Source organism: Cuculus canorus, chromosome 5 (genome assembly GCF_017976375.1).
Source record: "Cuculus canorus isolate bCucCan1 chromosome 5, bCucCan1.pri, whole genome shotgun sequence".
Taxonomy (NCBI): Eukaryota; Metazoa; Chordata; class Aves; order Cuculiformes; family Cuculidae; genus Cuculus; species Cuculus canorus.
The window spans coordinates 58,170,474-58,182,814 of NC_071405.1; the positions used below are offsets into that span (position 1 = coordinate 58,170,474).

The 12,341-nt window shown below is 36.7% G+C and overlaps 1 protein-coding gene across 6 annotated transcripts in view; it reads right to left on the reverse strand.

Annotated features, from left to right (window-relative positions):
- Nucleotides 1-12,341, reverse strand: part of EIF2AK4 (eukaryotic translation initiation factor 2 alpha kinase 4) — a 44,152-nt gene that overhangs the window by 7,220 nt on the left and 24,591 nt on the right. For 2 of the 6 annotated variants that reach the window (XM_054067345.1, XM_054067344.1), the window contains exons 23-34: nucleotides 11,282-11,403; nucleotides 10,174-10,223; nucleotides 9,910-10,078; nucleotides 9,324-9,440; nucleotides 8,544-8,609; nucleotides 7,836-8,006; nucleotides 7,101-7,235; nucleotides 6,869-6,976; nucleotides 6,134-6,262; nucleotides 4,530-4,616; nucleotides 2,744-2,856; nucleotides 1,177-1,235 (exon numbers count right to left, since the gene is read on the reverse strand). In XM_054067345.1, coding sequence (XP_053923320.1) covers nucleotides 1,177-1,235; nucleotides 2,744-2,856; nucleotides 4,530-4,616; nucleotides 6,134-6,262; nucleotides 6,869-6,976; nucleotides 7,101-7,235; nucleotides 7,836-8,006; nucleotides 8,544-8,609; nucleotides 9,324-9,440; nucleotides 9,910-10,078; nucleotides 10,174-10,223; nucleotides 11,282-11,403 — 1,326 coding nt within the window. The other 4 variants (XM_054067346.1, XR_008449979.1, XM_054067347.1 and 1 more) reach the window with 4 other exon arrangements.

Genomic DNA, 12,341 nt, shown 5'->3' on the forward strand with positions numbered 1-12,341 from the left:
ACAAGTCCTCTAAGGAGCGGATGAGAGAACTGGCGTTGTTTAGTCTGGAGAAGAGGAGGCTGAGGGAAGACGCTATTGCTCTCTATCACTATCTGAAAGGAAGTGGCAGTGAGGTGGGTGTTGGTCTCTTCTCCCAAGTAACAAGCGATAGGACAAGAGGAAATGGCCTCAGGTTGCAACAAGGAAGGCTTAGACTGGGTCACAGAAAATTATTACTTCACCAAAAGGGTTGTCAAGCTTTGGAACAGGCTGTCCAGGGAAGTGGTTGAGTCACCATCCCTGGAGGCTTCAAAAGACGTGCAGATGCAGCGGTTAGGGACATGGTTTAGCGGTGGACTTGGCAGTGTTACGTTAAGGGTTGGACTTGATCTTAAAGATCTTTACCAGCCTAAACAATTCTGTGATTCTATTTCAAGAATGAGGCAACTATTTCATGATCAGTCCCACAGCAGAATCAATTACCAAACAAACAATAAACCCCAGCTCCTCCAAGTAACAACTATTAAAATTTGAAACAGCTTAGTTTGAAATTCAAATTGCTACTTCTGGTAATCATACACATACATAAACCCCAAGTTAAGCATGGCCACCTCTCTCCCTGACTGTTATGCAAGGGAAGGGTAAAGTGTTTGTCATAAACCACCACTACCACCAACAGCCAGATCAGTATTTAATAAAATAATTATCAAAAATGCCAAACTTCACCAAAGAATGCAAATCTGTAGCTAGAAATGTAAAAAATATTTTCATTTGAAGGAAAAAAATCTTAGTAGAACAGCAGGTCAATATTGATGGGTCTCAACACTGTAACAATCACTGGTCACATCATTTTTCATCAAGATGAAAGTTAATTTCTCCTCAGCTAGGAAATGGTCATGTTTTTCTGCTTCCTTCACCTCCTGAATCACTACATCAATGGATGCTCATATGAGAAATATTCTGCCTGTTGATTTGAGCGCTTATTTTGTTAGTTTGGAGAAACTTTCAGTTTTAGGTCGCCAAGAACAGCATTTGAGATTAGGAGTGTCTCTAACCAGAGGCACTACTATAAGATATTTTCTTACTCCGTCTTTGGTAACACTTTAATTTTAAAAAATTATGTCCCTGTGATATTTTCTTATAAAACAGTTTTTAAGCAGAAACAGTTTGTATGTTCTGAAACAAGAGACTAAATACCTGAAGTATTAGTAAATGATCCCTTTTGATTTGGTACTGAGAGATTATCTGAGGTTTCTCTAAAAATAAACAAAGACAGTTACGGAAAAAAATCACAACAACAAAGAAATACTGTAATAATACATGGTTTCACATTATCATACAGACTTGTTTAATTCCAAGAGAGAAAAATTTGTGGAGACATCCCACCACGTATCTGCAGATTAAATTCTGTTGTGGAACAGACAGGAAATCATACAAAATTACATTACAAAATTTGATATAGAAGCAACCTTTATGTTTCCTATGGATAAAAAAAAAGTGCTCTCCACCATGCAAATGTGATTTAGATCTTAATATTAGAATATATTATGAGAGAGTTCTCTCTAAATTGTTAATTTAATCTACCACTTCTTACAGGTTTCTAGAGATAATATTGAAATATCAAAGTAATAGACTTAAGATCACACATATTCAAAGAATCTTTGAATAATTAGTTTGGATCCCTTTACTTTCCACATTCAGGATTCATTAACAAAGAAATTTGCCAGTGTTATTACAAGCATAGTTACTGCATTTCTCTGTTTAGTATTACCAAATGTGGGCTTTTTCTCTACTCTGTCCTCAGGATCTGGAAATAATGTAATTTTGAGAAAGAATTATTTTATTTCACAGCTTCTAATAGATGCTGTAGATCTGTCACAAAACAGATGAGACTCAGGTTAGTTGCAAAGTTAACTGACAGGACCGGTTGAGGCCAGAAAAAGGAGAATGAAAAGGTGGGTAGCAGGAGAGGTCAACCACCTGCACAAACTACCGCTTGAGTTAAGCATTTCCCAGTCTAACAATTTCCTTCATTGTTAAGACTATCCAGAAATGTCATGTATTTCAAATCCTTTCGTTTCTTAATTGTAATTTGTGTGAGTAAACCATGTCCGTTCCTGCTGCCAGGACATACAAACATATGTGTGAATAATTATATATTTAGTAAGCAATGTGTGTGAATAACAGCTATACTGCTTACACGCACTGGTGTGACTGTATTGATGACACTGAATAGTAATTTCAACCATCTAGTACAATGGGGTGCTGCTGTTTACCCTGAGTCTTTGCAGGCATTGCTTTCATTTGTGCCAGCCAAAGCATGCAGGTGTGCTACAATTACACCTTAATTTATACTGTATCAGCACTACCTCATACTGAAAGGGTTTGCTGCTTTACATCATTACACAACGCACAAACTTAACGGACTTCTGGTCAGTAACAGGGACTTGCAGGCAGTCCTGCTATACAAAATACCAGTGTTATAGTGTTATAGTAGCATTTGAGCAAGACAACCACATTAACTTATGAAGCAGTATGGATTTTGAATGTTTGAATGCAACAGCAGCCAGTGAAATCAGTCTCTTTCTTAAATTCTATAACCAAGCCTTCTGCTTTCTTTTCCCCTCAGAAGGAATTCACTCTGTTATTCTTTATTGAATAAAATCAAAAGTTTAGCTGAGCATATCTTAAAATCATATCATTAAAGCAAACATACATTCACTTCTGATTTTGACTATTCACATTGACATTTTATGCTACTTACCTACTACATCTTTCGTCACAGATTTTATTTTTCAGTTTCTGGACCAGGTGATCTACTAAGTCAGATTCTAAAATCCTTTTCTCCGTCTGTCTGTCTTTCTCAAAGGATTTCACCTAGGATGTATTTTAGTGGCTCTTAATTGTTAAAATGGCATATGAATAAACTTCTCAAATTTAATCAAAACCAAACTGGATTAGTCAACTGTTAAAGGTGAAGCAGTCAAAGGGGAGAATCTATCATCATTACTAGTAAATCACTTCCAATTAAATCTTTGATTAGTCTTTTTTTCCCCCCAACCAAATTATTTCCCCCGCATTCCCAAAGCTTAAACTATCTTGGCTTCTTATATTTAATATGTGGTAATTAATTTTTTAACAGAACGCACCTATGAACCAAATACCATATTAATGACAGTATATGTGGGTTTGGGCTTTTCTTTTAGTTTAAGGAATTCTGTTGGAATAAGGCTTGTCTTTCAGTTTGCAAGAGTTAAGACTCACATGTTCAAAACTTGGAATATCTACTCCATCTCCACTGGGGAGAGATTAATCAGTACACCACCATTCACCTCTTCAGCATGTTCTTTGTTGGTTTTGCTCCAATAAAGGCATATTTAAAAGAATGCTCTGTAACAGTCTCATGGAAGACACTGATGTATCACACATCACCAAAATCTACTTGTTCATACAGTTACAGCACAGTTATTTGCTGTCTCTGTTACAATGACAAGGAGAGTGAAAAAATATCAGATGCTGTCAGATGATTACTTTTTAAGTTAAAGAATGAATCTTTACTCAAAGAATAATGATCTCTTTCCTAATGATCCAGAACCAAGAGTATTTTGAAAATTTTACTTTCTAAAAAGGGGCCAGAACCACAGGCTGCAGAGCACAGAAGGTAGCAATTCATGTTGTGACACAGTCCAGTCTTTCCAACTTAACCTTAGCTTAAAGAGAGGAGGAGTGTGGTTCAGGCTCTCACCACTTGCACTACATGGATGGTTTGTTTTTTAGATCTATGTTTTAGTTTTCATTTTGTAACACAGAAAGCTGCCAGCTGGAAAGATGACTCAGTTAACCAACTCATTTTGTATGTTCAAAGAACTCATAGAATCATAGAATAGTTTGGGTTGGAAGGGACCTTAAAGATCATCTAGTTTCAGCCCCCCTGCCATGGGCAGGGACATCCCACTAGATCAGGCTGCCCAAGGCCCCATCCAACCTGGCCTTGAACATCTCCAGGGATGGGGCAGCCACAACTTCCCTGAGCAACCTGTTCCAGTGCCTCATCACTCTCATGGTGAAAAAATTCCTCCTTACATCTGGTCTTAACCTGCCCCTCTCCAGTTTATACCCTTTGCCCCCATTGCCCCTAGTCCTATCATCACAAGCCTTTGTAAACAGTCCCTCCTCAGCTTTCATGTAGGCCCCCTACAGGTACTGGAAGGTTGCTATAAGGTCTCCTTGGAGTCTCTTCTCCAGGCTGAACAACCCCAACAAAAAAAAAATTTTCTACTTAGAAGACACACTGACAGAAAGTCAAGCAATGTTTGCACTAGTATTTGGACTTTTCTAGATAATGATGACAGTGAATAACTGTTGCGTAGGGCAAAACCCCAGGCTTCTTCAGAAGGACTGTGGCAACCAAAGCTGTATTTACCTGAATTCCACCTACTTAAACGTCTTCTTGAAAATAATTATAATCTTAAAAATAAAAAAAAAAGAAATGTAGAATGAGCTATTATAAATACATAAAAAGATTGAGCATCCTCTGGTCCCACACTTACCTTCACGTGACTTCCTTCTTTATCTGACACAAGAGCCACATATGTAATGCCAGAGCATCTGCAATATTCCTGCAATTCTTCCTGGGACTAAAGTGGGGAGAGGGGAAGGGGAACGGGACAGAAATTTGACAGATTATAAAATGATCACCTAAGTAATTAGAATCCTCTGTCCTTAATTAAAATAATTTGATATCCTTCTGAGAGAGGAAAGCTTTATTAACAAGTCCGTTACGCTTCTACTTATTCACCTAATGCTCCTTGAAATCTGTCTAAGTCTACACTAGACAGAGAGAACATCTAGAATGCCCAGATCTTGCAGCGTCTAGATAACTGTAAAAATGTGCATTGTAATGTCAAACAGTTACCACTGTCTGCAACTTTCACTAATAGCTCAGTCCTGCACGACTAGTAGTCTGTCAATACTGCTTCAGGAAAGCTGACTCCAGCTGGGCTTCCTGAAAACCAGAGGCTGACTTACATCATTTTCAGTCCTGAGCTTACTGAAAGGCTTGCTATGCTGACTTAGCAGTGGGTCACAGGACGGCATTAGACAGGCAAGGACTACCCAAATCTTCCTCCCTTAAGGATGGCAAAAAGAAGAAAACCTAGGGGGATCATAGGAAAAGCATAATGACTTGAGTTTTTTCCAGTTCGGAGGGGTGGAAACTATTGGATATGTTGTGGCAAAAGATTACAAAGAGAGTCGAGTCAATTAAGTGAGCAAGCTCAAAACTGTCTTATCTGCAGCACATGACTCAGAATGACAAACTGCACAGCATTTCTTTCATTAGTCACCAGCTGGCATACTTAGAGGCGAACCAGACTCTCAATCCTCAGAGAACTGCCACCACTACTAAAAGGCATTTCAGCATTGCCACATAGCTCACTACTCCAGCAAGGCAGCAGTGGCTAAAGGTCTGCTTGGTTTCAACTTGAGAAAAAAAAGGCACAACTCATCTTGCCATTCCTCCCTCCCAGACTTCTCTCCGGTGACTACATGGGGACTCCATAGCATATTTAGTACCTCAGTTTACTAAACTCTTTCTCTAACAGTATAATGATGTCAATGTTTCCTCTGTACCAGACAGTCTTCAGCCATCTGGATATATTTAAAAGTTGATGCTACTGTTCCAGATGTGCCCTTTACTGAAGATTAACTCACAAATTCAGGGATCTTACTTGCAGCTCTCCCTGAAAAGGGGATTTATTGCCTTCTTAAGTACAAAATACGCATCTGCTTTGAAGCACTCACTTCACTTGGTTGGACCTAAGTGGCCTCACTTTAAAATTCATTATGTGACTTTTCTCTTGATTTCAAAAAGACTCCATGCTCTGTATAACTGGAGGTCACTTATTTCCGCTGTGCTCTGAGGAGCACATGAAGATGGTCCATCACACTTCGAAATACACTGAGAGGTCGAAAGGAAGAATGCTGCAAGGCCAGAGAGGCTTTCTTAACATTATTGTATCTGAACAGCACCCTCCACGCTCAGATTTATCAGCCTGCAACTCCCTAAAACTAGAAAAAACTTAAAAAGGATGTCGTGAAGCTGCACCGATCTGCAGAGAACAATATAGTTAACACATGGAGACAGAAATTCTACCTGGGACCAGTCATACATTATTTCAGCTGGAATTCCTGCAGTCCAGAGTTTCTGAACAATATTGATAGCTCTGCCCATTGACATCTGGCCAACACTTACAACCAGCAGGTCACATGAACTGACAGAAACCTGAAGGAAAAGGGAAGACAAAGGGGACGCTATTAGACACAAGACCACCTTTCCCCTTACTCGTTGATGAAAAGCATTTGAACAGCCTCAGCTTAAAATATCCTCGCCTGTTCTGTTCTTTCCTCCCCACTCTGCTTAGAAATGTCTATATATTCTTATAGAGAAAAGCTATTTATACAAATACACATCCCACAAACAAGTGAAATTGTGTGACACGGTACAAAGTAGTAACTTAAGAATTGTTAAGTCACCTTCTATCTCCACATTCTATACTTTCATAAAGGAAGAAGTGATAGGGGCAAAATAACACTTATTAGCTAAATGTCTGCAGTTGTGCTTTTCCATCTGAAAAAAAATCCACAGGCGGAGAAAAATGTCCCATTTAGATTAAAAATAAAAGGGTATAAGCCTGAATATCCTCTCTCCCCCCAGTTAATGTTTCACTAAATAATTCTATGTAGAGAAACACAGAAGAAACAGGTCATCTTGATTTTTACTGTTTGTTTCAGTATGATATTATTTTCAACACATCTAAACATCTTATTTAGGTTACTGAACTGTCAGGAGTAAAGAAACAAAACCCGCCACCTCCAGAAAAAGACTTACAGAATCCTCCACGCTGGAAACAGCAGCAGTTATTTTATCTATAGCTATGCTTACTCCAACAGCTGAAGGAACTGGTCCTACCATCTGTGGCCCTCTAAACTGTGGAATCTAAAAACAAGACAAAAAACAAAATGGAAGACCCAAATAGTTATCTTTGCAAAATGCCAAAAAGGTTTTTCATCTTTCCATGTTTTTTAAAAAATCAAATTCATTAAAACAGATCAGCACATACCAGATGATCATATCTGCCACCTGCAGCAAGAATTTCAGGCACAGTTCTTTGTCTTCTTTTGATGTATGCTATAAATTGAAAGATAATACCATTGTGCTGCTGTATTTTGTAAACTAGTCCCAGATTTATAGAAACCTGTAAAACAAAAATGAATATGTATATAAGACTTGTACCAATATTACCAGTTAATATAATTCATTTCTCATTAGCAGTATGGATTGAAAACACTGTTCTCGCATAAGGAAGACATACGAAACGCTCCTTAACTTCAAATACTTAAAATACAATTATAAATAAGGAAATGATGCCATAATCTTAAAGCATCCCAAGAGACCCAGAGCACACAACCCAACCAGAAAGCCTTGGGGAAGGCAGAGGAGGGGAGGCCCTTTAGTGTTCATCAGCTTTTTTATTTTTAAAATATTTATAGTTTGATTCAACACTTAGAATTCCTTTATGCTCTAGGTAATGCCTTTCATCTTAGTTGAAAAAGAGTCTGTGTGTCGTTAGACATAAATTAACCCAGAGACTTCTGACAGGAATGTGTCTTGTTCTTAAAGTGCACTTTAAAAAAATACACAAACAAACAAACAATGCCAGTATTATAACTTGCCATCAAAAGATATCTTGATGTGCCTTTTCTGTTCTAAAATATCATTACTTTGGTTTTCTGGCAAATTAAAAGGCCCAACAGCCTATAAACACATTAATTTATTAGCAGAGTATTTTACAAACCTGAAGTTTTATTCCAAGTTGCTTTAACAGACCAATGATTTCCTCCAAATCCTTCATGCCCTGCTTCAACAATTGAGTGACACCTGGCTTTTGTTTTATCATTGTGTTTAAAAATGGAAACACATTACTTGCTTCTCCCTTCTGCTCAATGAACCTGTAGAGTCTCAAAAGCTAAAAACAAAAACCAAATAAAAAACATAGGTAGCTGAACTGACAGAATTCATAGTATGTCATGTTAAAAAAAAAAAAAAACTTGACTTTGTGCAAGTAAAATGCCTATTGTTTTTTGAAGTTTTTTTTTGCCCAGCAGCCTGTTTTTACCTAGTCAGTTAAAGAAAGGAACGGACAGGCACACGTCTCGCCACGGTGTTAACTTCTCATCAGAAGTTAACCTCAACTCCTTATGCACATTCATCAACATTTGCAGACAACTTTTTTTCCTCTCAGTTTGTTTTAGTAAATACCACTGTGCAGTATTCTGTTTACCCTTTAATTGTTATCCTTTAATAGTCTAAAAGTACATCTAAAAGAAGCAGCAAACTTGGGATAGTTACAATACCGACTTGCAGAGAGAACAGACAATAAAATCATACCAGTCTCTTTGGAACTGGTCTATTTTGAACAGCAGATGTAACAGTTTATTTTTCTTATTCCAGTTAATTAAATTGCAAAGCACAGGGAAATTAACATTGAACTAAAATTACTTACGCTGTTTGATGTGAGAGAAAGATTACAGAATTTGGCTTCTACTTCTCTTTTAGTTAGCTTCTCAGTCTACAAGAGAAACACATTCAAATGTTTTCAACAACTGAGCTACCAAACAAAAAAGAAATTACGGAGAAGAATTAAAACATGATTTTCCAATATCTTTAATTAAAGGCTGCATTTACAAACTGTAATAGGACTGTTAAAGAACAAAACCAATGAATAACACATTTTTCACCTGTCTTGTAGTGAGGCTGAATTTGGCTTAGTTTCAAGAACCAACAAAGAGAAAAAAAATGGCAACGTTGTTGAAAAGCACTTCTGTATAAATACTGAAATGCTGATGTAAATTAATAAACAAAAAAAAAGAATAAACCCAAAGGAAATAAAAAAGGCATTTTGTCAGGATTTAAACACTGCCTTAATTATGCAAATTTATTTAATCTATTTTCTCTGCTTATAAGGTAGAAAAGACCAACATGACATTAAGATACATTTTAAAGTTTTTATGGAATAGCCTACCCATTCTTAATTATACAGGTGACTAATTCTATTATATATGCATATTTAAAAATAATAATTTTAAAACATCTCAATCCAGAAGTAACAGCAGAGCAATTAATCTAAGGTTACAGCCCAAAGATAGCCAGCCTTTTTATATATCCACAGGATAGTCCTTGTCATGCTGGCAATGTGCTGTTACTCATTTTCAGAGATAGTTCCACAAAATAAGTCACTCTACAGTAATGACCACAGGGATTAGATTAATAACCAGTATCTTACCACAGCATCACACAGAATGATGTAAACTTGATTGAGTTTATCCTCTGGTATCCCACAGTACAAAAGTATAGCTTTCAGTAAGGCAGTGTGGTTTAAGTAAATACTGTAATTTCTTTCCTAACAAAGGGTAAAGAAAAAAGGAAGAAAGGAAAAAAAAGTTTTACTTGTATTCCATTTTGCTTAAGAAGAGGTATCCTAAACATTTAATAATAGCTCAAAAATAACTTTAGACCCCTCCTTCCACCACCTTACCTTCCATCTCTAACTAAAGAATGGCAAGACTTGTCCCATTCTACAATAATTACTTGTGAAGAGAAGGAAGATGTTATTTTGATGGCACTGTAAGGATTCAATTAATATTTCCTTTGCACGCAAACCTATGATTTGTTTCAAATTTACCTATGAAAAGCATTTTTTTTATTTAAATAACAGTGCTCTATAACTGATAACTGGAAAAACATGAAAACAGTACTGTAGCTGTCAAGGTTAACAGAACTCTCCCTTTTAAACACATTAGACTAAATATTTACTTAGATTACAATTTTAGGATGACAAAAAGAGCAAAGAGGATAATTAGAGAATCTACCTGTAGCACTGAAAACTCTTGAATGATTTCTGAAATGGCATAAATTGTTTCTGCCATAGGCAAAAAGCTATTTCCAGTAGATGTAATGATGTCAAATGCACATTCTAGGAGTTCTTTGGGATGACAGCGGTCTAACTTCCGAGGTCTGAAAACACGTTCTATACAGTATCTAGAAGAAACAATAAAGAACAAATCAGTATCTTCAGTGGTCACTGTCATGAAGCCTGGCAACTGCAAAACATCATCTTTATGTCCCTTACCTACCTTTTCAAGTTTGATATGTTATTTCTTGCTACAAATCTTGCAAAAGGGATCTGGGAAACAAATACATTAAAGTTGTTGAAACAAAACACAATTTTTTAAACAAAAAACATTCAGTCTGACTATGCTCTAAAAAACTGAAAACTAATTACTACTGTGCAGTAATACTTGTAACTCTCATACGTGTAATAATGTCTTAAATATTTGCCATAGACAAGTAATATTAATCTAACCATCCTTGTTGCAAGTTTTAAACATCTCCTGTGCCAAGTTCCTGGAAGAGCTCGGAGAAGGACACAAGGACATTTCTTAATCATCTTAATGCGTGCAAAATGCATCATACATCACCCATAAGCATACTAAAAAGTATAAGCAGCTGTTTCGTTGTTTACGTAAAGATACAAAGGAGTATTTTTAAGTAAATCTTTGGGGTCAGCACATTTTGTAAAACAAGCAATTTCAACAGAAAGACAAATTTTGTAGATCCTGCACAAATCCTTGACTGTGAATCATACTAGTACAGCTTGACGTTATAAATGAATTAATGAAATGGAATAAAAAAGTCAGGTTTTTTAATGTCAATAATAAATAAAAATGTAACTTGAACCATTTGTTCATTAAATTATGTGCAAGGTAATTAACTAGGCCAACATTGCATATAACTGTTTATGACTGATAGAGGAATCCCACACAGTAAAATTTGAACTGCAAACAGCAATTCCTCTCAAGACTAGAATAATACTTGCCATATCTGAGGAACATAAAACTGCACTGCTATCCACATTCTCTATAAAGACACGTAAACAAGAAAGGCATGGCAAAAGCCTCATCTCATATGTGTGAGGAAAAAAAAGACAGCTCAGTCAGCTTTCACTCCTATTAAGGAAAATAAAAGTAAGAAAAAAATCGTATTTCTTGCCTATGCCATCAGGGCTCCAGCTGTCAAAAGCAGCACTAAGGAATAGAGGAGCAGACACTGAAAGATATATTTCTTCTGACTGTTGAAGCAATGTAAGCCGAAATCAAATTTGTGACTAGTGAATCAAAGGTATCTAAAAACACCACAGCACTATTCAAACCCAGCTTTGCCTGCAGAGATGATGCTACTTACTCTGAGGTCATAAGGAAGCATTACCAGCATCCCACTATGATCCATGAAATATGAAGCTTCATTATGCTCATATAGTTTTTTATTTCTGGGCATGAGCAGCGGAGTATGCAACTTGATGGCTCCTGCACAGAAACAGTAAAACACCATTATCTCCAATTTCAGAACTAACATCTGACTTCTACAAGATCATGAACAACCTTCCTGGAACATGATTGTCTCAAGCAATGCCTTCTAAAAACTACATTATTTTAAGTGTCCTTAACAGACTTTCCTTTTCCACCATTTAAAGAAAGTCATCAAACAAACTAGGTTCTGTTGTGCATGCTGCTTGGGCTCAGCAGGCAGCCCACAGAGAAACAGGAGAACTGCCAGTTCCCCAGCCCTCTTTAAACACCACCTTTCACAAAACCATGCATATGAAACAGATGAGAAACTCTACGGGTACCAGTAGTACTCTTTCAGGCTAGAGGCACTTGGGTAAGAGAACAGATATTCTTCAAACATGGGGCATCTTCTGTCTCAAAAACATACTAGAAGAGTTTATGGTTCACATTGAAATCTCAAATGCCTTTTTTACTGGCTATATTTTGCAACCATCTATCTATATGAATCCAATCTTCATTGAAACATTATTAGCAATAACATCACCCATCACTGAAAATCACTTTTCTGTTTCAAACTCTCTACTGATTCTCAAATGATTATTTTATTACAGAATCTTCACTTACTCACATCTTCACTGAGATTTTGACATAAAAATTTAAATCAGAAAAAAAAAGCCCCGAATACAAAGAAATGCTTTAACCATTACAGAGTAGATGCAATCTAATGGAAAAACTACCCTCTCACACCATTTTTTTTTCCGAAAGAATGAGAACGTTTCAATCTCTAAAATGCTGACAAATACTTTCCAAAGTCTGTCAAGCTTTAAAAGGAAGGTGAGGGGGAGAAGTTTTCCTTACTTGACTTCACATTTCTCAGTTTCTCATTCTTTTATACCACCAAATCCCGATCATGCTTAATCAGATTATGATGTATTAGGAAGCCTCCCAGTTTAGAA